The 26,857-nt window shown below is 52.3% G+C and overlaps 1 protein-coding gene across 1 annotated transcript in view; it reads right to left on the bottom strand.

Moving 5' to 3' along the window:
- The window catches only part of LOC119958277 (chromodomain-helicase-DNA-binding protein 3-like), a 110,145-nt gene that overhangs the window by 34,116 nt on the left and 49,172 nt on the right, over positions 1-26,857 (bottom strand). The window contains exons 14-23 of the mRNA XM_038786708.1: positions 26,129-26,320; positions 23,338-23,538; positions 23,044-23,181; positions 21,486-21,607; positions 16,566-16,739; positions 16,079-16,220; positions 9,950-10,081; positions 6,877-6,994; positions 2,031-2,155; positions 1,446-1,677 (exon numbers count right to left, since the gene is read on the bottom strand). Of these exons, the coding sequence (XP_038642636.1) occupies positions 1,446-1,677; positions 2,031-2,155; positions 6,877-6,994; positions 9,950-10,081; positions 16,079-16,220; positions 16,566-16,739; positions 21,486-21,607; positions 23,044-23,181; positions 23,338-23,538; positions 26,129-26,320 (1,576 nt within the window). The remainder of the gene's footprint in view (positions 1-1,445; positions 1,678-2,030; positions 2,156-6,876; positions 6,995-9,949; positions 10,082-16,078; positions 16,221-16,565; positions 16,740-21,485; positions 21,608-23,043; positions 23,182-23,337; positions 23,539-26,128; positions 26,321-26,857) is intronic.

Raw genomic sequence — 26,857 nt, forward strand, 5'->3', positions numbered from 1 at the left:
ATGCTGATGGGCCCCTAATTTTGGAATCTCTCACAAATGAAAACACCCTCTCTACATCCAGCCACTGCACCTTTCATAACTTGAAAAGGTTAGCAGGTCACCTACGAGCCTTCGGTTTTCCAGAGAAAGACAGTCGGCGCCTGTTGAGCCTTTTCACATTATAATTGCAAATCATCTTTTCACCTCCCAAATTGGACTAGGAATTGCCCGCAGTGCGTTCCTACCTGTGCTCTGTACACCTCTGCCACAACGGCCCCCTTCGGAATTCTATTCCTCTGTAAATCACCTCAATTTGTACAAAGGATATACAGGCCATTCAGCCCCAACACAGTGTTTATGCTCCACTTGACTGTCCTCGCACCCTTCCTCCCCCCCTCATTCTGGTCAAGCTTCTCCTCAAATGTATCCATCTTGTGGGAGCCGGGTTCCAACTTCTCTCTGCGGCCACCTCAAATGGTGAGGGACGCTGGGAGAAGTGGCCAGGTTCAAGATCAAGCAGGCTGCAGCCCAGACTTTGCAAAGTAACAGAGGCAAAGGGCCGTCCCAAGGCCACACCAGAACAATGGCCTCGGTCACCAGCTGACATGGCCGGTAAGGAACACGCCCCGCCATCAAGGTGGAGGGCCTTGGCTGGCCTTAGTCCATCAGGTTGATCAAACCCTGATTGATTGATTGGTAGCTCACCTGGTACCGGCCAAAGGGCGCAAAAGTCCCAGGGATAAAAGATGCTGCGCAACCCCCACACTCGCAACCAACAATGGTGACCCTTCACCGGCCAAAGAAGACCATCCACGCCACCGATAGAAGACCAGAGCCAAGGACGAGGAAGAGCAATAACCAACCGCCAAGAACGGTCACAGATAAAGGCCACATCTGATCCGGTACTTGTCAGTCACTTGAAAGTCAAGGGCATTTAAGTAGTCACTGGATAGACATATGGATGAAAATGGAATAGTGTAGGTCAGATAGGCTTCAGATGGTTTCACAGGTCGGCGCAACATCGAGGGCCGAAGGGCCCGTACTGCGCTGTAGTGTTCTATGTTCAAGGCAAGGTCTTGTGCGTACTAGTTTGACTTCAATGTGAATGTGTGATTGAGTAACTTTAACATTGCGTGCAAGTGAATAAATATTGAATTGTTTCATGAAACAGACTTGTAGTCATTTGTCAACCGTACGCACACACTGTGGTTTAGGAGTAACAACATCTCCAGTCTCTGGGTAAAATGGGTTTCCCCTGAATTCCTCAGCAGTTTTTAAATTGGTGACCGTCATTTGTGATGGTGCCTAGCTGGGCTCTTCCACACAACAGGAAACACAGAACAGCACAGGAACAGGCCCTTCGGTCCTCCAAGCGCGCACCGGTCATGATACCACGCTTAGCCAAAACATTTCAAGAGCGCCTCGCCCGTGTGGCCGAGTTTTGATTTGCCCCTCGCCCGGCTCACCTTCGATGTCCCCTTTAAAGAGCTCCTCTGTGCCGAACTTGAGAATATCGTCCAGCTCTTGCTTGCTCATGCTGCCGGTTTTGGAACCCAGGCCCGGCCGCACCACCAGGTGAGTGAGCATCATTTTCCTCTTGGCCACCTGCGTGATTCTCTCCTCCACGGAGGCCCGGGTAACAAAGCGGTAGATCATCACTTTATTCGCTTGACCGATGCGGTGAGCTCGGCTGAAGGCCTGAAATACAAATTTCAATCAACGTCATGGGACGGGCCCAAAAGAAAACATTCTAGGAATGCCAAGAGGCCATTCGGCCCCTTAACCCTGCTGTGCTATTTAATTAAGTTCAGGTTGATCAGTAATGCCTTTGCTCCTGACCACTTCATATTCTTACCCAACATTCCATTTTTATTTGGGGATCCGCGACGGGAACGGGAGAGTGTTCCAGATTTCCCCCCCTTTGCGAAGAAATACTTCCTGACATCACCCCTGACCGCCCTGGCTTCGATTTGAAGGTTCTGGGCTCTGATAGTTCGGAAACACTCATCCCTGCCCCACCCATATTCCGGGATATTATTGCCACCCCGCACCTGGATATCATTGTGAGGGTTCCAGTCGGAGTCAAAGATGATGACCGTGTCAGCTGTGGCCAAATTAATTCCGAGACCCCCGGCTCTGGTTGACAGCAGGAAGCAAAACTGCACAGCTCCCGGAGCTGGGAAAGAAAACAGAGGGTCAATAAACAGCGCGATCGAGAGACAGGAGCAGAGGGTCAATAAACAGTGCGATCGAGAGACAGGGGCAGGAGCAGAGGGTCAATAAACAGTGCGATCGAGAGAGAGAGACAGGAGCAGAGGGTCAATAAACAGTGTGATCGAGAGACGGGGCAGGAGCAGAGGGTCAATAAACAGTGTGATCGAGAGAGAGAGACAGGAGCAGAGGGTCAATAAACAGTGTGATCGAGAGAGAGAGACGGGGCAGAGGTTCAATAAACAGTGTGATCGAGAGAGAGAGACAGGAGCAGAGGGTCAATAAACAGTGTGATCGAGAGAGAGAGACAGGAGCATAGGGTAAATAAACAGTGTGATCGAGAGAGAGAGACAGGAGCAGAGGGTCAATAAACAGTGTGATCGAGAGAGAGAGACAGGAGCAGAGGGTCAATAAACAGTGCGATCGAGAGAGAGAGACAGGAGCAGAGGGTAAATAAACAGTGCGATCGAGAGAGAGACAGGGGCAGAGGTTCAATAAACAGTGTGATCGAGAGAGAGACAGGAGCAGAGGGTCAATAAACAGTGCGATCGAGAGACAGGGGCAGGAGCAGAGGGTCAATAAACAGTGTGATCGGGAGACAGGGGCAGGAGCAGAGGGTCAATAAACAGTGTGATCGAGAGACAGGGGCAGGAGCAGAGGGTCAATAAACAGTGTGATCGAGAGAGAGAGACAGGAGCAGAGATTCAATAAACAGTGTGATCGAGAGAGAGAGACAGGAGCAGAGGGTAAATAAACAGTGTGATCGAGAGAGACAGGAGCAGAGGGTCAATAAGCAGTGTGATCGAGAGAGAGAGGAGCAGAGGGTCAATAAACAGTGTGATCGAGAGAGACAGGAGCAGGGGGTCAATAAACAGTGTGATCGAGAGAGAGAGACAGGAGCAGAGGGTAAATAAACAGTGCGATCGAGAGAGAGACAGGAGCAGAGGGTAAATAAACAGTGTGATCGAGAGAGAGACAGGAGCAGAGGGTCAATAAACAGTGTGATCGAGAGAGAGAGACAGGAGCAGAGGGTCAATAAACAGTGTGATCGAGAGAGAGAGACAGGAGCAGAGGGTAAATAAACAGTGCGATCGAGAGAGAGACAGGAGCAGAGGGTAAATAAACAGTGTGATCGAGAGAGAGACAGGAGCAGAGGGTCAATAAACAGTGTGATCGAGAGAGAGAGACAGGAGCAGAGGGTCAATAAACAGTGTGATCGAGAGAGAGCGACAGACAGGAGCAGAGGGTATATAAACAGTGTGATCGAGAGAGAGAGACAGGAGCAGAGGGTGAATAAAGTGTGATTGAGAGAGAGAGGAGCAGAGGGTCAATAAACAGTGTGATCGAGAGAGAGACAGGAGCAGAGGGTCAATAAACAGTGTGATCGAGAGAGAGACAGGAGCAGAGGGTAAATAAACAGTGTGATCGAGAGAGAGACAGGAGCAGAGGGTAAATAAACAGTGTGATCGAGAGAGAGAGAGGACCAGAGGGTCAATAAACAGTGTGATCGGGAGAGACAGGAGCAGAGGGTCAATAAACAGTGTGATCGAGAGAGAGAGACAGGAGCAGAGGGTTAATAAACAGTGTGATCGAGAGAGAGAGGAGCAGTGGGTAAATAAACAGTGTGATCGAGAGAGAGAGAAACAAGAGCAGAGAGTCAATAAACAGTGTGATCGAGGGAGAGACAGGAGCAGAGGGTTAATAAACAGTGTGATCGAGAGAGAGACAGGAGCAGAGGGTAAATAAACAGTGTGATCGAGAGAGACAGGAGCATAGAGTAAATAAACAGTGTGATCGAGAGAGAGACAGGAGCAGAGGGTCAATAAACAGTGTGATCGAGGGACAGGAGCAGAGGGTCAATAAACAGTGTGATCGAGAGAGGGACAGGAGCAGAGGGTCAATAAACAGTGTGATCGAGAGAGAGACAGGAGCAGGGGGTAAATAAACAGTGTGATCGAGAGAGAGACAGGAGCAGAGATTCAATAAACAGTGATCGAGAGAGACAGAGAAACAGGAGCAGAGGGTCAATAAACAGTGTGATCGAGAGAGAGAGACAGGGACAGGGGCAGAGGGTCACTAAACAGTGTGATCGAGAGACAGGGGCAGGAGCAGAGGGTTAATAAACAGTGTGATCGAGAGAGAGACAGGAGCAGAGGGTTAATAAACAGTGTGATCGAGAGAGAGACAGGAGCAGAGGGTCAATAAACAGTGTGATCGAGAGAGAGACAGGAGCAGAGGGTCAATAAACAGTGTGATCGAGAGAGAGACAGGAGCAGAGGGTCAATAAACAGTGTGATCGAGAGAGAGACAGGAGCAGAGGGTAAATAAACAGTGTGATCGAGAGACAGGGGCAGGAGCAGAGGGTAAATAAACAGTGTGATCGAGAGAGAGACAGGAGCAGAGGGTCAATAAACAGTGTGATCGAGAGAGAGAGACAGGAGCAGAGGGTCAATAAACAGTGTGATCGAGAGAGAGAGACAGGAGCAGAGGGTAAATAAACAGTGTGATCGAGAGAGAGACAGGAGCAGAGGGTAAATAAACAGTGTGATCGAGAGAGAGACAGGAGCAGGGGGTAAATAAACAGTGTGATCGAGAGAGAGACAGGAGCAGGGGGTAAATAAACAGTGTGATCGAGAGAGAGACAGGAGCAGAGGGTCAATAAACAGTGTGATCGAGAGAGAGACAGGAGCAGGGGGTAAATAAACAGTGTGATCGAGAGAGAGAGACAGGAGCAGAGGGTCAATAAACAGCGTGATCGAGAGAGAGACAGGAGCAGAGGGTCAATAAACTGTCATTGAGACAGGGGCAGGAGCAGAGGGTAAATAAACAGTGTGATCGAGAGAGAGACAGGAGCAGAGGGTCAATAAACAGTGTGATCGAGAGAGAGGAGCAGAGGGTCAATAAACAGTGTGATCGAGAGAGAGACAGGAGCAGAGGGTCAATAAACTGTCATTGAGACAGGGGCAGGAGCAGAGGGTAAATAAACAGTGTGATCGAGAGAGAGAGACAGGAGCAGAGGGTCAATAAACAGTGTGATCGGGAGAGAGAGAGGGGCAGAGGGTAAATAAACAGTGTGATCGAGAGAGAGAGACAGGAGCAGAGGGTCAATAAACAGTGTGATCGAGAGAGAGACAGGAGCAGAGGGTCAATAAACAGTGTGATCGAGAGAGAGACAGGAGCAGAGGATCAATAAACAGTGTGATCGAGAGAGAGAGACAGGAGCAGAGGGTCAATAAACAGTGTGATCGAGAGAGAGACAGGAGCAGAGGGTCAATAAACAGTGTGATCGAGAGAGAGAGACAGGGACAGGAGCAGAGGGTCAATAAACAGTGTGATCGAGAGAGAGACAGGAGCAGAGGGTCAATAAACAGTGTGATCGAGAGAGAGAGACAGGAGCAGAGGGTCAATAAAAAGTGTGATCGAGAGAGAGACAGGAGCAGAGGGTCAATAAACAGTGTGATCGAGAGAGAGACAGGAGCAGAGGGTCAATAAACAGTGTGATCGAGAGAGAGAGACAGGAGCAGAGGGTAAATAAACAGTGTGATCGAGAGAGAGAGAGGGGCAGAGGGTAAATAAACAGTGTGATCGAGAGAGACAGGAGCAGAGGGTCAATAAACAGTGTGATCGAGAGAGAGACAGGAGCAGAGGGTAAATAAACAGTGTGATCGAGAGAGAGACAGGAGCAGAGGGTCAATAAACAGTGTGATCGAGAGAGAGACAGGAGCAGACGGTCACTAAACAGTGTGATCGAGAGAGAGACAGGAGCAGAGGGTCAATAAACAGTGTGATCGAGAGAGAGAGAGACAGGGACAGGAGCAGAGGGTCAATAAACAGTGTGATCGAGAGAGAGACAGGAGCAGAGGGTAAATAAACAGTGTGATCGAGAGACAGGGGCAGGAGCAGAGGGTCAATAAACAGTGTGATCGAGAGAGAGAGACAGGAGCAGAGGGTCAATAAACAGTGTGATCGAGAGAGAGAGACAGGAGCAGAGGGTCAATAAACAGTGTGATCGAGAGAGAGACAGGGGCAGAGGGTAAATAAACAGTGTGATCGAGAGAGAGACAGGAGCAGAGGGTCAATAAACAGTGTGATCGAGAGAGAGAGACAGGAGCAGAGGGTCAATAAACAGTGTGATCGAGAGAGAGACAGGGGCAGAGGGTAAATAAACAGTGTGATCGAGAGAGAGACAGGAGCAGAGGGTCAATAAACAGTGTGATCGAGAGAGAGACAGGAGCAGAGGGTCAATAAACAGTGTGATCGAGAGAGAGACAGGAGCAGAGGGTCAATAAACAGTGTGATCGAGAGACAGGGGCAGGAGCAGAGGGTCAATAAACAGTGTGATCGAGAGAGAGACAGGAGCAGAGGGTAAATAAACAGTGATCGGGAGAGAGACAGGAGCAGAGGGTAAATAAACAGTGTGATCGAGAGAGAGACAGGAGCAGAGGGTAAATAAACAGTGTGATCGAGAGAGAGACAGGAGCAGAGGGTCAATAAACAGTGTGATCGAGAGAGAGAGACAGGAGCAGAGGGTCAATAAACAGCGTGATCGAGAGAGAGAGACAGGAGCAGAGGGTCAATAAACATTGTCATTGAGACGGGGGCAGGAGCAGAGTGTGAAAAGGGCAAGATGGTAAATTCTGGGTAATCATGCCCCACAACCGACAGGATTGATTCTCGTGCACTCACCGTTAAATCTATCAATAGCTTCCTGCCTCATGGCACCAGTCACACTTCCGTCGATCCTTTCGTACTTGTAGCCCTCAAAGTCCATCAAGTCTTCCAGCAGGTCCAACATTTTAGTCATCTAGGAAAGGGAAAGCAAGCATCAGGCAGGCCCCGGGATTACTGTACCTGGGAAAGCATCAAGCAGGCCCTGGGATTACTGTACCTGGGAAAGCATCAACCAGGCCCTGGGATTACTGTACCTGGGAAAGCAAGCATCAGGCAGGCCCTGGGATTACTGTACCTGGGAAAGCAAGCATCAGGCAGGCCCTGGGAATACTGTACCTGGGAAAGCATCAGGCAGGCCCTGGGATTACTGTACCTGGGAAAGCATCAAGCAGGCCCCGGGATTACTGTACCTGGGAAAGCATCAAGCAGGCCCCGGGATTACTGTACCTGGGAAAGCATCAGGCAGGCCCTGGGATTACTGTACCTGGGAAAGCATCAGGCAGGCCCTGGGATTACTGTACCTGGGAAAGCAAGCATCAGGCAGGCCCTGGGATTACTGTACCTGGGAAAGCATCAGGCAGGCCCTGGGATTACTGTACCTGGGAAAGCATCAGGCAGGACCTGGGATTACTGTACCTGGGAAAGCATCAGGCAGGCCCCGGGATTACTGTACCTGGGAAAGCATCAGGCAGGCCCTGGGATTACTGTACCTGGGAAAGCATCAGGCAGGCCCTGGGATTACCGTACCTGGGAAAGCATCAAGCAGGCCCCGGGATTACTGTACCTGGGAAAGCATCAGGCAGGCCCTGGGATTACTGTACCTGGGAAAGCATCAGGCAGGCCCTGGGATTACTGTTCCTGGGAAAGCATCAGGCAGGCCCCGGGATTACTGTACCTGGGAAAGCAAGCATCAGGCAGGCCCTGGGATTACTGTACCTGGGAAAGCATCAGGCAGGCCCTGGGATTACTGTACCTGGGAAAGCATCAGGCAGGCCCTGGGATTACTGTACCTGGGAAAGCATCAGGCAGGCCCTGGGATTACTGTACCTGGGAAAGCAAGAATCAAGCAGGCCCTGGGATTACTGTACCTGGGAAAGCATCAGGCAGGCCCTGGGATTACTGTACCTGGGAAAGCATCAGGCAGGCCCTGGGATTACTGTACCTGGGAAAGCATCAGGCAGGCCCTGGGATTACTGTACCTGGGAAAGCATCAAGCAGGCCCCGGGATTACTGTACCTGGGAAAGCAAGCATCAGGCAGGCCCTGGGATTACTGTACCTGGGGAAGCATCAGGCAGGCCCTGGGAATACTGTACCTGGGAAAGCAAGCATCAGGCAGGCCCTGGGATTACTGTACCTGGGAAAGCATCTGGCAGGCCCTGGGATTACTGTACCTGGGAAAGCATCAGGCAGGTCCCGGGATTACTGTACCTGGGAAAGCATCAGGCAGGCCCTGGGATTACTGTACCTGGGAAAGCATCAGGCAGGCCCTGGGATTACTGTACCTGGGAAAGCATCAAGCAGGCCCTGGGATTACTGTACCTGGGAAAACATCAGGCAGGCCCTGGGATTACTGTTCCTGGGAAAGCAAGCATCAGGCAGGCCCTGGGATTACTGTACCTGGGAAAGCATCAGGCAGGCCCTGGGATTACTGTTCCTGGGAAAGCAAGCATCAGGCAGGCCCTGGGATTACTGTACCTGGGAAAGCATCAGGCAGGCCCTGGGATTACTGTACCTGGGGAAGCATCAGGCAGGCCCCGGGATTACTGTACCTGGGGAAGCATCAGGCAGGCCCTGGGATTACCGTACCTGGGAAAGCAAGCATCAGGCAGGCCCCGGGATTACTGTACCTGGGAAAGCATCAGGCAGGCCCCGGGATTACTGTACCTGGGAAAGCATCAGGCAGGCCCCGGGATTACTGTACCTGGGAAAGCATCAGGCAGGCCCCGGGATTACTGTACCTGGGAAAGCATCAAGCAGGCCCCGGGATTACTGTACCTGGGAAAGCATCAGGCAGGCCCTGGGATTACTGTACCTGGGAAAGCATCAGGCAGGCCCTGGGATTACTGTACCTGGGAAAGCAAGCATCAGGCAGGCCCTGGGATTACTGTTCCTGGGAAAGCATCAGGCAGGCCCCGGGATTACTGTACCTGGGAAAGCATCAGGCAGGCCCTGGGATTACTGTACCTGGGAAAGCATCAAGCAGGCCCTGGGATTACTGTACCTGGGAAAGCATCAGGCAGGCCCTGGGATTACTGTACCTGGGAAAGCATCAGGCAGGCCCTGGGATTACTGTACCTGGGAAAGCATCAGGCAGGCCCTGGGATTACTGTACCTGGGAAAGCATCAACCAGGCCCTGGGATTACTGTACCTGGGAAAGCATCAACCAGGCCCTGGGATTACTGTACCTGGGAAAGCATCAACCAGGCCCTGGGATTACTGTACCTGGGAAAGCATCAGGCAGGCCCCGGGATTACTGTACCTGGGAAAGCAAGCATCAGGCAGGCCCCGGGATTACTGTACCTGAGAAAGCATCAGGCAGGCCCTGGGATTACTGTACCTGGGAAAGCAAGCATCAGGCAGGCCCCGGGATTACTGTACCTGAGAAAGCATCAGGCAGGCCCTGGGATTACTGTACCTGGGAAAGCATCAGGCAGGCCCCGGGATTACTGTACCTGGGAAAGCATCAGGCAGGCCCTGGGATTACCGTACCCGAGAACGTATCAGCACCCTGAGCTCCGGGATTACCGTACCTGGGAAAATATCAGCACCCTGCGGCTCTGGGATTACCGTACCCGAGACAATATCAGCACCCTGTGGCCCTGGGATTACCGTACGTGGGAAAATATCAGCACCCTGCGGCCCCGGGATTACCGTACCCGAGACAATATCAGCACCCTGCGGCTCTGGGATTACCGTACCCAAGACAATATCAGCACCCTGTGGCCCTGGGATTACCGTACCCGAGACAATATCAGCACCCTGCGGCCCTGGGATTACCGTACCCGAGACAATATCAGCACCCTGTGGCCCTGGGATTACCGTACCCGAGACAATATCAGCACCCTGATCCCCTGGGATTACCGTACCTGGGAAAATATCAGCACCCTGTGGCCTTGGGCCTTCAGTTTCTTCAACATCTTCTGAAGGAGCGTGAGTTTTCCCGATGATTTGATTAGGCCACAGCCTTCATAGGCACCATTCGGTAACTTTGCAGACTCCTACAGCAGAAAGAGAGAGATGGAGCAGAGGACACTCTGAACAGACCTCTAACCAGGGGAATGCGGGAAAAGCAGCAGAGGAATTGGTAGCAATCTCAATGCTCACTCGGTCTTACTCCCAACACCTTTCAGCAAGAGATGCCTGGGCAAGATTCCCCCCCCCCCCCATGCACTCCACTCCCAAAGAGCACCCGGAGGATCAGAGATGAATTCTAGTACCTCACTCAATAGCCCAACAACATTCAGCAGCCTGGACAGTCAGCAGAGGAGAGCGGGAAAGACCTCACAGCTGAGCCTAACCTGGTCTTCACCCCAACATCCACTAATTGGTGGCATCTTCCACCTTGTGCTGGACGCTGTAACCACGGCTGATTCTTCTTTTCACCGTCCTGGGGTGGGGATGATTTTGTGGCTCAGTATTTTGTGGTGTTCTTTATGTGGCTAATTTTAAGGGTGGTTGGCGTAGTGTTCGCAAGACCACAAATAGCTATTAACTTGAACGCTATAAATTTATTAACACTACTTTTTTTAAAAATAAATTTAGTGTACCCAATAATTTTTCCAATTAAGGGGCAATTTAGCGTGGCCAATCCACCTACCCTGCACGTTTTTGGGTTGTGGGGGCGAAACCCACGCAGACACGGGGAGAATGTGCAAACTCCACACGGACAGTGACCCAGAGCCGGGATCGAACCTGGGACCTCAGCGCCGTGAGGCGGTTGTGCTAACCACTAGGCCACCGTGCTGCCCTTTATTAACACTACTTAATTGGATTCAACACTTACTCCTATAACAGTTGATAATAAACACATAATCTACAACTAATCTCCATAATACATTAACTATGATCTGCTCTCACTCACACTATGTTTCCATCAGTCTGTCTTCCAGTTTTCTCCTCAACTTCTCACAAGGCTTAGCATCGGTGCCGTATATAGTTGTACACCTACCTCCCTCTAGTGGCTGATTTAGACATTACATTAACCTTTACAGTCGTTTACATTTATGGTAAGGTTACACATTTAAACAGAGAGAATCCAAGCTCGGGGTGTGCTGTACTGTACAGCCCCCATCATTGCAAGAGCCAACTCAACAGAGTAGCAACTCAATCTTTGTTTTAAATTGTAGAGACTGCGGTAGCGTGGTCCCTTTAAGGGGGGGGGGTCTTCACAGTGCATGTGATCGGCTCAGGGCCAATCGCATGGGGGCAAGCGAACCCCGGCCAGTGAGTTCGCGGGGGGCCCTGGACTGCGGACAGTGTGGAGCAGGGAGCTGACCTACGAAGACCTGTTGTGTGGTGGCCTGCTCCTGTTAAGATTTAGATTTAGAACAGTACAGCACAGAACAGGCCCATCGGCCCTCGATGTTGTGCCGAGCAATGATCACCCCACTCAAACTCACGTATCCACACTATACCCGTAACCCAACAACCCCCCCTTAACCTTACTTTCTAGGACACTACGGGCAATTTAGCACGGCCAATCCACCTAACCCGCACATCTTTGGACTGTGGGAGGAAACCGGAGCACCCGGAGGAAACCCACGCAGACACGGGGAGGACGTGCAGACTCCGCACAGACAGTGACCCAAACCGGGAATCGAACCTGGGACCCTGGAGCTGTGAAGCAATTGATGCTAACCACTATGCTACCGTGCTGCCCCTTTGTTATTTAACCCCTTTGTTTAATACTGGAGTCTCCAGTGTGCGTCTCGAGCCTCCACAGGCTCTTGGTTAGTTTTGGAAGGAAAGGCCAGTCACCAGAGCACTCCGATTTAAAACCAGAGGAAAGAGGAGATTTGGATTAACTGGGTAATCGTTTCGGAGATTGGGCCATGGGCCAATCAATCTCCCTCTGTCCAGTGGGAGTTATTGAAACATAGAAAATAGCAGGAGGAGGCCATTCGGCCCCTCGAGCCTGCTCCGCCATTCGTTATCATGGCTGATCATCCACCTCAATAGCCTAATTCAGCCTCTCTCCTCCCTCCCCCAACCAAATCCTTTGATCCCGTTCGCCTCAAGTGTTGTGTCTAACTGCTTCTGGAAAACACAATGTTTTGGCCTCAACTACTTCCTGTGGAAACGAATTCCACAGGCCGCCCACTCTCTGGGTGAAGAAATGTCTCCTCATCCCTGTCTGAAATGGTCTACCCCGTATCCTCAGACTGTGATCCCTGGTTCTAGACACCCCCCCCCCCACCATCGGGAACATCCTTCCTGCATCTACCCTGTCCAGTCCTGTTCGAATTTTATAGGTTTCTCTGAGATCCCCCCCCCCTCATTCTTTTGAACTCCAGCAAAAACAATCCTAACCTCGTCAATCCCTCCTCCTATGACAGTCCCGCCATCCCAGGAATCAGCCTGGTAAACCTTTGCTGCTCTCCCTCCAGAGCAAGAACATCCTTCCTCAGAGAAGGAGACCAAAACTGCGCACAATACTCCAGGTGTGGCCTCACCAAGGCCCTGTACAATTGCAGCAACACATCCCTGCTTCTGTACTCGAATCCTCTCGCTGTGAAGGCCAACATACCATTAACCTTCTTTACCGCCTGCTGTACCTGCATGCTTACCTTCAGCGACTGGTGCACAAGGACACCCAGGTCCCGTTGCACGTTCCCCTTTCCCAATCTATAACCATTCAGATAATAATCTGCCGTCCTGTTTTTGCTACCAAAGTGGATAACCTCACATTTCTCCGCATTATACTGCATCTGTCATTGATTTGCCCACTCACGCAATTTGTCCAAAGCATCTCTGCATCCTCCTCACAGCTCACCCTCGCACTCATGCAAGAGCCCGTCCTGTTTTTTAAAATAAATTTAGAGTACCCAATTATTTCCCCCACAAACAAGCGCGGCCAATCCACCTACCCCTGCACAGCTTTGGGTTGCAAAGACTTTTCGACAACCGAGGGACCAGTGGGACTCGGTTCGATTGGTGGGTAATGAATTGGCCAAAAGGCTGTGCTCTGCCCGGTAATAGGCGGCGTTTGGATCCGGCCCGAGTGGGATGATTCTTTTTCCACAGAGCCCAGGAGGGATAGTTGGACCTGCTCTTTCTCTCTAGTTTTCTGCAGAATAAGGTACATCGCTGCTGTATTTCTGAATGAATCTGCAGTGAAAAATCATACGACGGGAAAGCAGAAACCTCGAACTGAAAGCCTAGATTGAAAGGAAGGTGTGGCTGGAAGCCACCATCTGAAACAAAGACTCTTATCCTTTTACTTATTATGTCACACCTCTCTTTTCCCCTCTGGTTGTAGAGAGGGTGGGATGAGGGGAAAATTAGATAATAGTTAACCTGTTGTATTGCTGCATATTTAATTATAGTTATTAATAAAATGAAGAGTCGGTGTGGGAGCGGACGGAGGCGGCGTCATGTAAAGACACAAGTTTGGGAGCACGGATATCGACACCTCTTCCGTTCTCGCCGGCCCGATACTCCACAAGTCCAGTGGTGGTGGCGGCTCTGACAATCTGGGGGTAGTGGAGGGAGCATCGATTTGGACCCCGATTTATAATAATTATCGGTTTGCATCGGGTAGGCTGGATGGTGGGTTCCGGAGTTGGCAAAGGGCAGGAATTAGAAGGATTGAGGATCTATTTATAGACGGGAGCTTTCCCAGCTTGAAAGCTTTGGAGGATAAATTTGAATTGCCAGCAGGGAATGGGTTTAGGTATTTGCAGGTGTGAGACTTCCTGAGAAAACAGGTGACGGCCTTTCCGCTGCTGCCGCCACGGGGGATACAGGATAGAGTAGCCTCCAGTACCAGGGTGGGAGAGGGGAAGGTTTCAGATATTGACCAGGAGCTTTCGGAGACGGAGGAAACCCCAGTGGAGGAGCTTAAGGGTAAGTGGGAGGACGAGATAGGAGGAGAGATAGAGGCGAGTCTGTGGGCGGAGGCCCTAAGCAGGGTTAATACCTCCTCATCGTGCGCCAGGCTCAGCCGGATACAATTCGAGGTAGTTCATCGGGCACACATGACGGCGGCTCAGATGAGTAAGTTCTTCGGCGTTGAGGATAGGTGTGCGAGGCGCTAGGAAAGCCCAGCAAAACATGTCCACATGTTTTGGGCTTGCCCGAAGCTCAGAGGGTTCTGGCCGGGTTTTGCTCAGGCAATGTCCAAGGCCCAGTCTGATCCCTGCACTGCATGTATAAGATCTCACAGCAGGGCGGCGCAGTGGTTAGCAGATGCCTCACTACGCCGAGGACCCGGGTTCGCCGCCTGACCACTGCCCGTGTGGAGTTTGCACATTCTCCCCGTGTTTACGTGAGTTTCGCCCCCACAACCCAAAGATGTGCAGGCTAGGTGGATTGGCCGCGCTAAATTGGCCCTTAGTTGAAAAAAATGAATTGGGCACTCTAAATTTTTTTAAAAAAAAGATCTCACAACCGCAACAAAATCATGGGAATTCTCCCCTGCGCCCCTCAATTAACATCACAGACAAAGACGCTGTGGGTCTTATCACAGCACCCCGTTAGCCCATGTCCATCAATCCTCCCAGTCAGTCAGCTCATCCCAGCCCGCAGTGCAGAGGGAGCAAGGGGGTGGGGGGTCAGTGTCCAGTTCCCCACAAACTACAACTCAGGAAGGACGGATTGGCCTAGAGGGAGTGTGGCACAGATGGAGCCAAGGTGGGCAAGCGGAGATGGAGTAAAGAACTGGCTGGGCAACAGGAGACAGAGAGTAGTGGTGGAAGGGAGTGTCTCAAAATGGAGAAGGGTGACTAGTGGTGTTCCACAGGGATCTGTGCTCGGACCACTGTTGTTTGTGATATACATAAATGACCTGGAGGAAGGTATAGGTGGTCCGATTAGCAAGTCTGCAGATGATACTAAGATTGGTGGAGTTGCAGATAGCGAGGAGGACTGTCGGAGAATACAACAAAATATAGATAGATTGGAGAGTTGGGCAGAGAAATGGCAGATGGAGTTCAATCCAGGCAAACGTGAGGTGATGCATTTTGGAAGATCCAATTCAAGAGCAGACTATATGGTCAATGGAAGGGTCTTGGGGAAAATTGATGTACAGAGAGATCTGGGAGTTCAGGTCAATTGTACCCTGAAGGTGGCAACGCAGGTTGATAGAGTGGTCAAGAAGGCATACCCTACCTTCATCGGACGTTGTATTGAGTACAAGAGTCGGCAGGTCATGTGACAGTTGTATAGGACTTTGGTTAGGCCACATTTGGAATACTGCGTGCAGTTCTGGTCGCCACATTACCAGAAGGATGTGGATGCTTTGGAGAGGGTGCAGAGGAGGTTCACCAGAATGTTGCCTGGTATGGAGGGTGCTAGCTATGAAGAAAGGTTGAGTAGATTAGGATTATTTTCGTTGGAAAGACGGAGGTTGAGGGGGGACCTGATTGAGGTCTACAAAATTATGAGAGGTATGGACAGGGTGGACAGCAACAAGCTTTTTCCAAGCGTGGGGGTGTCAGTTACAAGGGGTCACGATTTCAAGGTGAGAGGGGGAAAGTTTAAGGGAGATGTGCGTGGAAAGTTTTTTTACACAGAGGGTGGTGGGTGCCTGGAATGCTTTACCAGCGGAGGTGGTAGAGGCGGGCACGATAGCATCATTTAAGAGGCATCTAGACAGGTATATGAACGGGCGGGAACAGAGGGAAGTAGACCTTGGAAAATAGGCAACAGGTTTAGATAAAGGGTCTGGATCGGCGCAGGCTGGGAGGGCCGAAGGGCCTGTTCCTGTGCTGTCATTTTCTTTGTTCTTTGAGTACGGGTCAGTCACGATCGGATCGAAATGGGGGTGGAGCAAGCTGGAGGGGCCGAATGGCCTTCTGCCGCTATCTCTCCCCCTCCCTCACTGTCTCAGCCCAAACCTCCCGGGATCGGTCTTCCCCCCACCCCCCCCCCCCCCCCCCCCCCGAGACGGTTCACCCCCCTTGAGACGCAGGCCCCTCGTTAACCACTGGCCGAGCCCTGCGGGGAAAGAGTAAAGGCAGCGGCATCGGCAGGAGCAAAACGCAGCGATCACGTACCATGGCAGCCACTGGGAAGAGATACGGGTGGTTACAGCATTTCTTCAGATCCATCATGATATTCAGCAGCGACACCTGGTTCCCACCACCTTTGGAATTCAGTGCGTCAAAGTTCCTTGTCAGAATAAATTTATAGTATTTTCTGAAAAACAGTAAACGGATTACAGAGTGCATCCGAGGAGTTATTGATTAGCAGCGTCGGGACTTGTTAATATTGGCCTGCATTTAGAACATTATCTCCTCCCCAATGTGGGGCGGGGGGGGGGGGGGGGGTTTGGGTGATAGTCGGGGATCAGTAGGTGGTGTGGGAGTTTCTGGGTGGTCTCTGGGTACTGGGGGGGGGTTGGAGGAGCTGAACGAGCTCCACGCCGGTTCATCATTTCCCCCCTTCCCCGCCACGATGTGAATCCTGTGCTGAAGGTGGAGGATTAGACACTCCTCACTGCGCTGGGGAGCAAGAGGCCCCCCCAAACGTTTTGTTACTCACTTCTGCATCGTGCTCAGCTCCACGCGTACAATCAGCTCGGTCTTGGAGGGCATGTTTTTGAAGACGTCGGTCTTCAGACGTCGCAGCATGTGGGGGCCGAGGAGATCGTGGAGCTTTTTGATCTGGTCCTCCTTCGATATGTCAGCAAATTCTTCGAGGAAGCCCTCCAGATTACTGAAAGAGAAAGTGAGAGCCGGGCTTTAGGTGGCCACAGAACACTGACGGGGGCGGAAGCCTCCAGCTGCTGAGGTTGTTACACCGATAGGAACATTAATATAGCAAACTTAATGTGATAAAAACATCCCGAGGGACAAGTTTCACTCAACGACATTAAGGCCTAAAGAATCATAGAATTTACAGTGCAGAAGGAGGCCATTCGGCCCATCGAGTCTGCACCGGCTCCTGGAAAGTGCACCCGACCCAAGCCCACACCTCCACCCTATCCCCATAACCCAGTAACCCCACCCAACACTATGAACAATTCTGGACACCAAGGGCAATTTATCACGGCCAATCCACCTAACCCGCACATCTTTGGACTGTGGGAGGAAACCGGAGCACCCGGAGGAAACCCACGTACACATGGGGAGGATGTGCAGACTCCGTACACACAGTGACCCAAGCCGGGAATCGAACCTGGGACCCTGGAGCTGTGAAGCAATTGTGCTATCCACTATGCTACCGTGCTGCCTTAAAGCTTGATTGAAGAGTAGTGTGTAAGGAGCTTATGGGATGGAGATGGGCGGAGGGGTTTAGGTTTAGTAGCTGAAGCCACAGTGCTGAGAGAATGCTGCAGGGTTAGAGGGGTTGTCCTATAGCTGGTGTGTTGGGGTGAAATGAAAATAACAGGGGGACTGAGTTTAAGAGCCGTAAGGTTTTGCTGCAGCTTTATAGAACCCTGGTTCGACCACACCTGGAATATTGTGTCCAGTTCTGGTTGCCTCATTATAGGAAGGATGTGGATGCTTTGGAGAGGGTGCAGAGGAGATTTACCAGGATGCTGCCTGGGCTGGAGGGCATGTCTGATGAAGAAAGGTTGAGGGAGCGAGGGCTTTTCTCACTGGAGCGAAGAAGGCAGAGAGGTGACTTGATAGAGGTGTACAAGGTGATGAGAGGCATGGATAGAGTGGATAGCCAGACTTTTCCCCAGGGCAGAAATGGCTGTCACGAGGGGACATAATTCTAAGGTGATTGGAGGAAGGTATAGGGGAGATGTCAGAGGGACACAGAGAGTGGTGGGTGTGTGGAATGCGTTGCCAGCAGAGGTGGTGGAGTCAGTCATTAGGGACATTTAAGCGACTCTTGGACAGGCACATGGACAGCAGTAAATTGAAGGGGTGTAGGTTAGGTTGATCTCAGATGAGGATAAATGGTCGGCACACCATGGTGGGCTGAAGGGCCTGTTCTGTGCTGTACTGTTCCATGTTCTATGAAATTCCCATGGCGGCAACGGGAACAAGGAACGGGTTTCCTTCTCCTGGCCAACACTACTGACTCAACCGTAACAAGGGCAGCAGGGTAGCATAGTGGTTAGCACAATCGCCTCACAGCTCCAGGGTCCCAGGTTCGATTCCCGGCTGGGTCACTGACTGTGCGGAGTCTGTACATCCTCCCCGTGTGTGCGTGGGTTTCCTCCGGGTGCTCCGGTTTCCTCCCACAGTTCAAAGATGTGCAGGTTAGGTGGATTGGCCGTGATAAATTGCCCTTAGTGTCCAAAATTGTCCTTAGTGTTGGGTGGGGTTACTGGGTTATGGGGATGGGGTGGAGGTATTGACCTTGGGTAGGGTGCTCTTTCCGGGAGCCAGTGCAGACTCAATGGGCCGAATGGCCTCCTTCTGCACTGTAAATTCTATGTAAAAAAAAAAAAGACACCCGGCAAACTGGGTATTTCTTGCTTTGCAATCGGCCGGATCCTGCTGCATGCCAAAAAGCAGCCGTGCTTTCAACAAAGCAGCAGCGGGCGGACCAAGGGAATCTATTGCGCGAGAGCACTTTGCGATGCTTCCTAGTTTTCGGAATTGACCTAACTGGAGACAGAACTGGAGGGGAGTTGAACAGCATCCCATTTTCCTCCCATCGCAGCCGACAGCCCCTCCAGGGGCCGAGCGTAGGAACTGCAGGAAACGGGCGGGAAGATGTGCCGTCCCCGGCCCTCGGCCTCCGAGCCTCGCGTTTCCTCTTCTCCACACTCAGAAGCAATGACTCAGTGGGTCGCACTGAATCGAGAGCAACACGCCAGGCAAACGCTCGTCTCCCCTCTCGAGGGACAAATCACAGCCCAACCATATTTTAAGGTGATTTGGAACAAGAGGATCTATTCCGATTCTGGAAAGGGCTTTAAAGTTTAATTAAATCTAAATGTTTTTTATTTTTAAACACCACCCAAGTTCAAAAGATGCCACGACCCAGAAGGGATCACGAACAGGGTGGATAGGGAGCAGCTGTTCCCCTTAGTTGAAGGGTTAAGACACGAGTTCTTAGAATCATAGAATTTACAGTGCAGAAGGAGGCCATTTGGCCCATCGGGTCTGCACCGGCCCTTGGAAAGAGCACCCTACCCAAGGTCACACCTCCACTCTATCCCTGTAAATCAGTAACCCCACCTAACCTTTTGGACACTAAGGGGCAATTTATCACAGCCAATCCACCCTAACCTGCACATCTTTGGACTGTGGGAGGAAACCGGAGCACCCGGAGGAAACCCACGCACACACGGGGAGGAGGTGCAGACTCCGCACAGACAGTGACCCAAGCCGGGAATCGAACCCGGGACCCTGGAGCTGTGAAGCCACTGTGCTAACCGTTGTGCTACTGTGCCCTCCCTTCATGGTGAGGGGCAGGAGGTTTATGGGGGGGGGGGCCGTTACCCAGAGGGCGGTGACGGTCTGGATCGCACTGCCTGGGTGGGTGGGAGAGGCTGGTTGCCTCACATCCTTCTAAAAGTACTTGGCACGTCTTAACACCCGAGGCTATGGTCCAAGTGCCGACAAACAGGATTACTAGGCATCTCAGGTGTTTGTCATGCGTCAGTGCAGACCCGATGGGCCGAAGGGACACTTCTGTGCTGTATTATTTTGTGAATCTGTAAGTGGGAGTTCACCCCGGTGTCCTGCTCAGTGTTTACTGCCCCACAAAAATGGGTCGGGTGTACATTGCGGTTTCGTGGGGATAGCCGGGGGGGGGGGGGTGGTTAGGTTTAGGCAGCCTGAAGGCACAGTCGCCTGGTGGAAGAGATGAAAGTGGGATCTTGCTCTGCACGTCGGCGGCCACGACAACAACGGCCGCTCCCCAAAAACACAAAACCATTTCCGTATTTGTGGAGAGGCCCCGAGGCTGCGAAAGGTGGAAAATAGATGCCGAGTCCTTGGCCCCCTTTACTTTTTTTAGAAATAATTTCTATTGGAATTTCTTACAGAAAATATAAAATATAACGACAAACAATGAAATGCAACAAAATAACCCATAACAACTGTAACGCCCCCCAGCCCGTATCAATGCATGTATCACATCCCCCCCCCACCCCCCCAACCCCAACAAGAGAACATAAAAATAAATTAAAATTAAATAAACAAACATAATCATCGTCTCCCCCCCTCCCCCCCCGGGTTGCTGCTGCTACTGTCCCCGTACCCTATCGTTGAGCCAGAAAGTCGAGGAAAGGCTGCCACCGCCTGAAGAACCCTTGTACCGACCCTCTCAGGGCGAATTTGACCTTCTCTAGCTTAATGAAACCCGCCATGTCAGTGATCCAGGTCTCCACGCTTGGGGGCCTCGCATCCTTCCACTGTAGCAAGATCCTTCGCCGGGCTACTAGGGACGCAAAGGCCAGCACACCGGCCTCTTTCACCTCCTGCACTCCCGGCTCCACCCCAACCCCAAAAATCGCGAGTCCCCATCCTGGCTTGACCCTGGATCCCACCACCCTCGACTGTCCTCGCCACCCCCTTCCAGAACTCCTCCAGTGCTGGGCGTGCCCAGAACATATGGACATTGTTCGCTGGACTCCCCGAACACCTGACACACCTGTCTTCACCCCCAAAGAACCTACTCATCCTCGTCCCAGTCATGTGGGCCCGGTGCAGCACCTTGAATTGGATGAGGCTAAGCCGCGCACACGAGGAGGAAGAAGAATTAACCCTCTCCAGGGCATCAGCCCATGTCCCGTCTTCGATCTGTTCCCCCAGTTTCCCCTCCCACTTAGTTTTCAGCTCCTCTACTGACACCTCCTCCGCCTCCTGCATAACCTTGTAGATATCAGATATCTTCCCCTCTCCGACCCAGACCCCCGAAAGCACCCTGTCGCTCACCCCCCTCGCGGGAAGCGAAGGGAATCCCTCCACCTGCCGCCTAGCAAATGCCTTTACCTGCAGATACCTGAACATGTTCCCCGGGGGGAGCCCAAATTTCTCCTCCAACTCCCCCAGGCTCGCAAACCTCCCATCAATAAACAGGTCCCTCAGCTGTCTGATGCCCGCTCTGTGCCAACCCTGAAATCCCCCATCAATGTTCCCCGGGACGAACCTATGGTTCCCCCTTAACGGAGCCTCCATCGAGCCCCCCACTTCTCCCATATGTCACCTCCACTGCCCCCAAATCTTGAGGGTAGCCACCACCACCGGACTCGTGGTATACCTCGTGGGAGGGAGCGGCCACGGCGCCGTTACCAGGGCCCCCAGGCTTGTATCTCCACAGGACGCCCTCTCCATCCGTTTCCATGCTGCCCCCTCCCCCTCCATCACCCACTTGCGCACCATCGACACATTGGCCGCCCAATAATACCCCGAGAGATTGGGTAACGCCAGCCCCCCCCCATCTCTACCCCGCTCCAAGAAGACCCTCTTCACCCTCGGGGTCCCAAGCACCCAAACAAAGCTCATGATGCTGCTGGTTACTTGCCCCCTTTATGAAAACAACACTTACTTGAAACGGTCGGAGGTAAGAAAGTTGAGCAGATGGAAGAGTTCTTCTAGATTGTTCTGTAGCGGTGTCCCCGTCAGCAACAACTTACAGTCAATCTTGTAACCGTTCAACACCCTGAAAAACTGAAGCAGCAGCAACAGGTCAGGACAGCGGTCAGAGCTTCTGGATTCCCTCCTTCATTACCCCCCCCCCTCCTCAAAGATTGGGTGGGGTTACGGGGATAAGACGGGAGAGTGGGACTGGATGGGGTGCTCTTTCAGAGGGTCAGTGCAAACTCGAGGGGCTGAATGGCTCCGCTGTAGAGATTCAGTCCCTCGAATCCGTCCCTGTTGGGTAGGCCTCCACCTGCTCACCATAGCAACTCTTATTCTACCAAGGGCATGGGAGCTCCTCGTGAGGGCTATCGCCAGTTCCTCAATGTATTGGGGCCAGGAAACCTCCTCGCTGGCATGGTTAGCAATCTTACTGGCCCAATCTCCAGGCAAATCTTCCTTTATCGCATGGACCTCTAACTTCCTCTTTAATACCATCCCCAATATCACCACTAGTTTAGGGATCTGTACACCAACCCCATTAATGTGATGTGAATCTTTGGAATTCCCCCACTCCCAGAGGGTTGGGGGTGCTCCGCTGTTGGTCTCAGGGGATTATGGGATACGGGGAGTGGGCAGGAAAACGGGAATTAAAGCCCACGATGGTGTAGAATGGCGGAGCAGGCTCGATGGGCCGAACGGTCCACTCCACCAGCTCCTATTTTAGTTCATTTCGGTAAAATCCAGAAAATGGGAGTTGGTCACTGAGAACGCGCATCTCATTTTGTCTTTAACAGGGATGGTAAAGCGTTCCTTAGGGAGGGAAATCTGCTGCCTTTACCCAGTCTGTGCCAGTACACGATGCCAGGCCACAGGAGCACGGGCGACTTTGAACCGGCCTCTGAAGCAGCCAAGCACGACACCCAGGGACCACCTTGTCAGGGCAACTGGGGCCGGGCAACGTCACCTTTGCCAGCGACGCCCAAGCTGGCACAGACCATCTGGCCATCAAGCGAGGCCAGAGCCATAGCACAGCTCCTTCGTCGGGGAAGAGTGACGCAACAAGCAGGAAGAGTGGTTACAAAAAGTCAGTCACCAGCTTCGAATAAAGCGCGAATGGTGTGAAAGGACGTCGAGTGATAGAACGGGACGGAGGGCCCTCTGCTCCTAGGGCCTCACGGTAGCATGGTGGTTAGCATCAATGCTTCACAGCTCCAGGGTCCCAGGTTCGATTCCCGGCTGGGTCACTGTCTGTGTGGAGTCTGCACGTCCTCCCCGTGTCTGCGTGGGTTTCCTCCGGGTGCTCCGGTTTCCTCCCACAGTCTAAAGATGTGCGGGTTAGGTGGATTGGCCATGCTAAATTGCCCGTAGTGTCCTAAAAAAGTAAGGTTAAGGGGGAGTTGTTGGGTTACGGGTATAGGGTGGATACGTGGGTTTGAGTAGGGTGATCATGGCTCGGCACAACATTGAGGGCCGAAGGGCCTGTTCTGTGCTGTACTGTTCTATGTTCTATGCTCCAATCTCACCTTGGACTGGTTGTTCTTCAGCCGGTGCGCTTCATCCACCACGAGACAGGCCCATTTAATGGAGCTGAGAGCTGTGTGGTCGATGGTGATTAGCTCGTAGGAGGTCAACAGAACGTGGAACTTCACCTGCGCCTGACTCTATAGAGAAAACGCCAGTTAGGACAGTTTAGCCATCGCTGCACAGGGAGAGATACATCTGGATAAGTTACCCCCTTGTTTAGGTTGCCCCAGATTACTCTCCAGTGAGAGAGAGTGTGTGTGTGGGGGCACGCTGTCCCCCCCTCAATAACTCACCTTAAACCTGACAGCTCGCTTGCTGACTCTGACCGCACTGTCGTCGAAGCAGAACTCGTTTTCCCGGATGACGGCTCGGCTGTCTTTGTCCCCAGTGTACGTCACCACGTAGAAATCTGGCGCCCACATCTCAAACTCTCGCTCCCAGTTTATGATGGTGGACAGGGGGGCGCTGACCAGGAAGGGGCCATTCGTATGTCCCTGAGGAGACGGAATAAGAAGAAAAGGAACAACGGTTAACGGCAGCAAACCGCCGGCGGCTTTTAACGTGGCAGGCGCCCAGGAGCGGAACCAAACAGAGACGAGCAGAGACGCAAATAGCCGCTGGAAAAGCTGAAAGGGAGGGGGTTCGGGAGGACAGACAAGAGCTTGGACCCCAGTCAGCTGGAGGCACAGCAGTCACTGGTGGAGCAATGGGAATAGGGGGGGGGGGGGGGGGGGGGGGGGGGTGAGCAATTGTTCAGCCAGGATGAGAGTTGCGCAGAGATCTCGGAGGATTGTGGAGCTGGAGGAGGATAGCGATAGGGAGGAGAGGGGATGAGATTGGAAGACTGAACATAGAACGATACAGCGCAGTACAGGCCGTTCGGCCCACGATGTTGCACCGACATGGAAAAAAAAACTAAAGGCCATCTAACCTACACTATGCCCTTATCATCCATATGCTTATCCAATAAACTTTTAAATGCCCTCAATGTTGGCGAGTTCACTACTGTTGCAGGTAGGGCATTCCACGGCCTCACCACTCTTTGTGTAAAAAACCCACCTCTGACCTCTGTCCTATATCTATTACCCCTCAATTTAAGGCTATGTCCCCTCGTGCTAGCCACCTCCATCCGCGGGAGAAGGCTCTTAAGAATTTTAAATTTCAGGCATTAATGGGTTGGGAGCCAATGCAAGTTAGCAAGCACAGGGGGTAATTAATGGGTGAACAGGACATAGAACATAGAACATAGAACAGTACAGCACAGAACAGACCCTTCGGCCCTCGATGTTGTGCCGAGCAATGATCACCCTACTCAAACCCACATATCCACCCTATACCCGTAACCCAATAACCCCCCCCTTAACCTTACTTTTATTAGGACACTACGGGCAATTTAGCACGGCCAATCCACCCTAACCCGCACATCTTTGGACTGTGGGAGGAAACCGGAGCACCCGGAGGAAATCCACGCGCACACGGGGAGGACGTGCAGACTCCGCACAGACAGTGACCCAGCCGGGAATCGAACCTGGGACCCTGGGGCTGTGAAGCATTTATGCTAACCACCATGCCCATTGTTTTATAAGTTTGAAAATGAAATGAAAATTTCATTTCATGAAAATTAAAATCGCTTATTGTCACGAGTATGCTTCAAATGAAGTTACTGTGAAAGGCCCCTAGTCGCCACATTCCGGCGCCTGTTTGGGGAGGCTGGTACGGGAATTGAACCGTGCTGCTGGCCTGCCTTGGTCTGCTTTCAAAGCCAGCGATTTAGCCCTGTGCTAAACCAGCCCCTAAAGTTAGAGTACCCAATTCATTTTTTCCAATTAAGGGGCAATTTAGTGTGGCCAATCCACCGACTCTGCACATCTTTGGGTTGCGAGGGCAGACACGGAGAGAATGTGCAAACTCCACACAGACAGTGACCCAGATCCAGGATCGAACCTGGGACCTGGGCGCCCTGAGGCTGCAGTGCTAACCACTGCACCACCGTGCTGCCCTTACGAGCAGGACTTGAGGACAGCAGAGGGGAGCGTAGAGAAGAGGTAGTGATGTGCTGGAAACGTCAGCAGACTAGTGATCCAGGGGCCCAGGCGAATTCTCCGGGGATCAGAGTTCAAATCTCCCCACAGCAACTGATTGAATAAAAATTCGATTATCTTTTAAATTCTGCAATTAAAAGCTAGTCTCGTAAATGGCGAGCATGAAACTATCGTCGCTTGTTTTCAAAACCCAACTGGTTCCCCTTTAGGGAAGGGGAAATCTGCCGTTCTTACCCGGTCTGGCCTACATGTGACTCCAGACCCACAGTATCGTGGTCGACTCTGAACTGCCCCCTCTCTGAAATGGGCGAGCGAGGGGCTCAGTTCATGGGCAATTAGGGATGGGTCAACAAACACTGGCCCAGACAGCCACGTCCCCATGAAAGAATTAAAAGGTGATCTAATGATCGGTTCAACCCCAAACCCCTCCACCCCCGACCCTTCACCTGCTGCAGACACCGTTAACGTCAACGAGGAGCCCGAGGTGCCTCACGGACAGAGTTCGATCCGCAAGGTCACGCCCTCTCCCGGACCACTGCAGCCAGGAATCTCACACATGGCGACGCCCGCGGCTCAAACCACCGCTTCAAAACACAAATGGGATTCTCCGGATGCTTGCAAGGCCCGGCATTTATTACCGGTCTCCGCCCTCGGGGAACGTGGCGGCAATGGGAGTGGGCCGGGTTACGCCAGTGGGGAAAACGCCAACCTTGCTGGAACGGGATTGGAGTCACGTGGGGGCACCAGGCCGGCTAAGAAAAGAATGGAGGGTTTTACTCCCTAACAAGGACGTGAGTGAAAGCTGGGGTTCCCCCCTCCCCCCCCGGTCATCCCCACCCCCCCCCCCCCCCCCACCCCCACAGCATTGTGGTCGCCTTAACTGCTCACAGTGATCTTTGAGGATTCTTTCGATATCGATCCCCGAATTGTTACTACAGGGCGGCGCCTCTGGACAAACGTTCCCGAGCTGCTACCCAGCAACAAAAAAAAAACCATCACCATGTCGAATCATACTTATTCCAAACCACAAACCGCCTTTCACCTCTTTGTACAGGGAGTACAGGAAGACAATGGTCTGGATGGTCTTCCCCAGTCCCATCTCGTCGGCCAGAATGGTGTCGGTGCCCTGTGCCCAGGAGAAGCGCAGCCAGTTCAGCCCCTCCAGCTGGTACATGTGGAGGGTCCCACCAGTCACCGTGACGAAGTCCGGCTGCACCTCGTACTTGCTCGTTGGCTGCAAGGAAAAAAAAAGGGGGGGGAAACGAGGTGAACAACGGGAGGAAAAGCAGAGGAGAGCTGGAAAAACACGCGGCCGGGGCCGCCGCAGTGCGCGACGCCAACAGATAGAAATCAGCTTTTCAGAAATAGTTCACATTTACACAATAACTTTCATGTCCCGGGGTCGCGTTTACAACCGGTGAAGTGTTTCTGAAGTGTGACCATTGTCAATACAGGAAGGCAGCAACCAGTGAAAACTACATACTGATTCCAGGTGTTGGTTGAATAATAAACTCTGGCCAGTGGCACTGGGAAAACTCCTCTTGCTCGTTCCAAAACCGTCGCCGTGGGATCCAATCCGTGTCCCGGTGCGCGTACGGGCCTCTCGGACAGCGCAGTCCCCGCGCCACAGCTACCAGTTTGGTTTTCGCGCTCGCGCCTTTGGAACACAGAACCAACGACGTCTCGACTCAGGAAGCGGGAGCGGCACTCCCGAATCGCAAGCCAGCCCGAGGCGGGTCAGCCAACCAGGAAAGGTTCAGGAAGGCGGATG

This window comes from Scyliorhinus canicula, chromosome 29, assembly GCF_902713615.1.
Source record: "Scyliorhinus canicula chromosome 29, sScyCan1.1, whole genome shotgun sequence".
NCBI classification, from domain to species: Eukaryota; Metazoa; Chordata; class Chondrichthyes; order Carcharhiniformes; family Scyliorhinidae; genus Scyliorhinus; species Scyliorhinus canicula.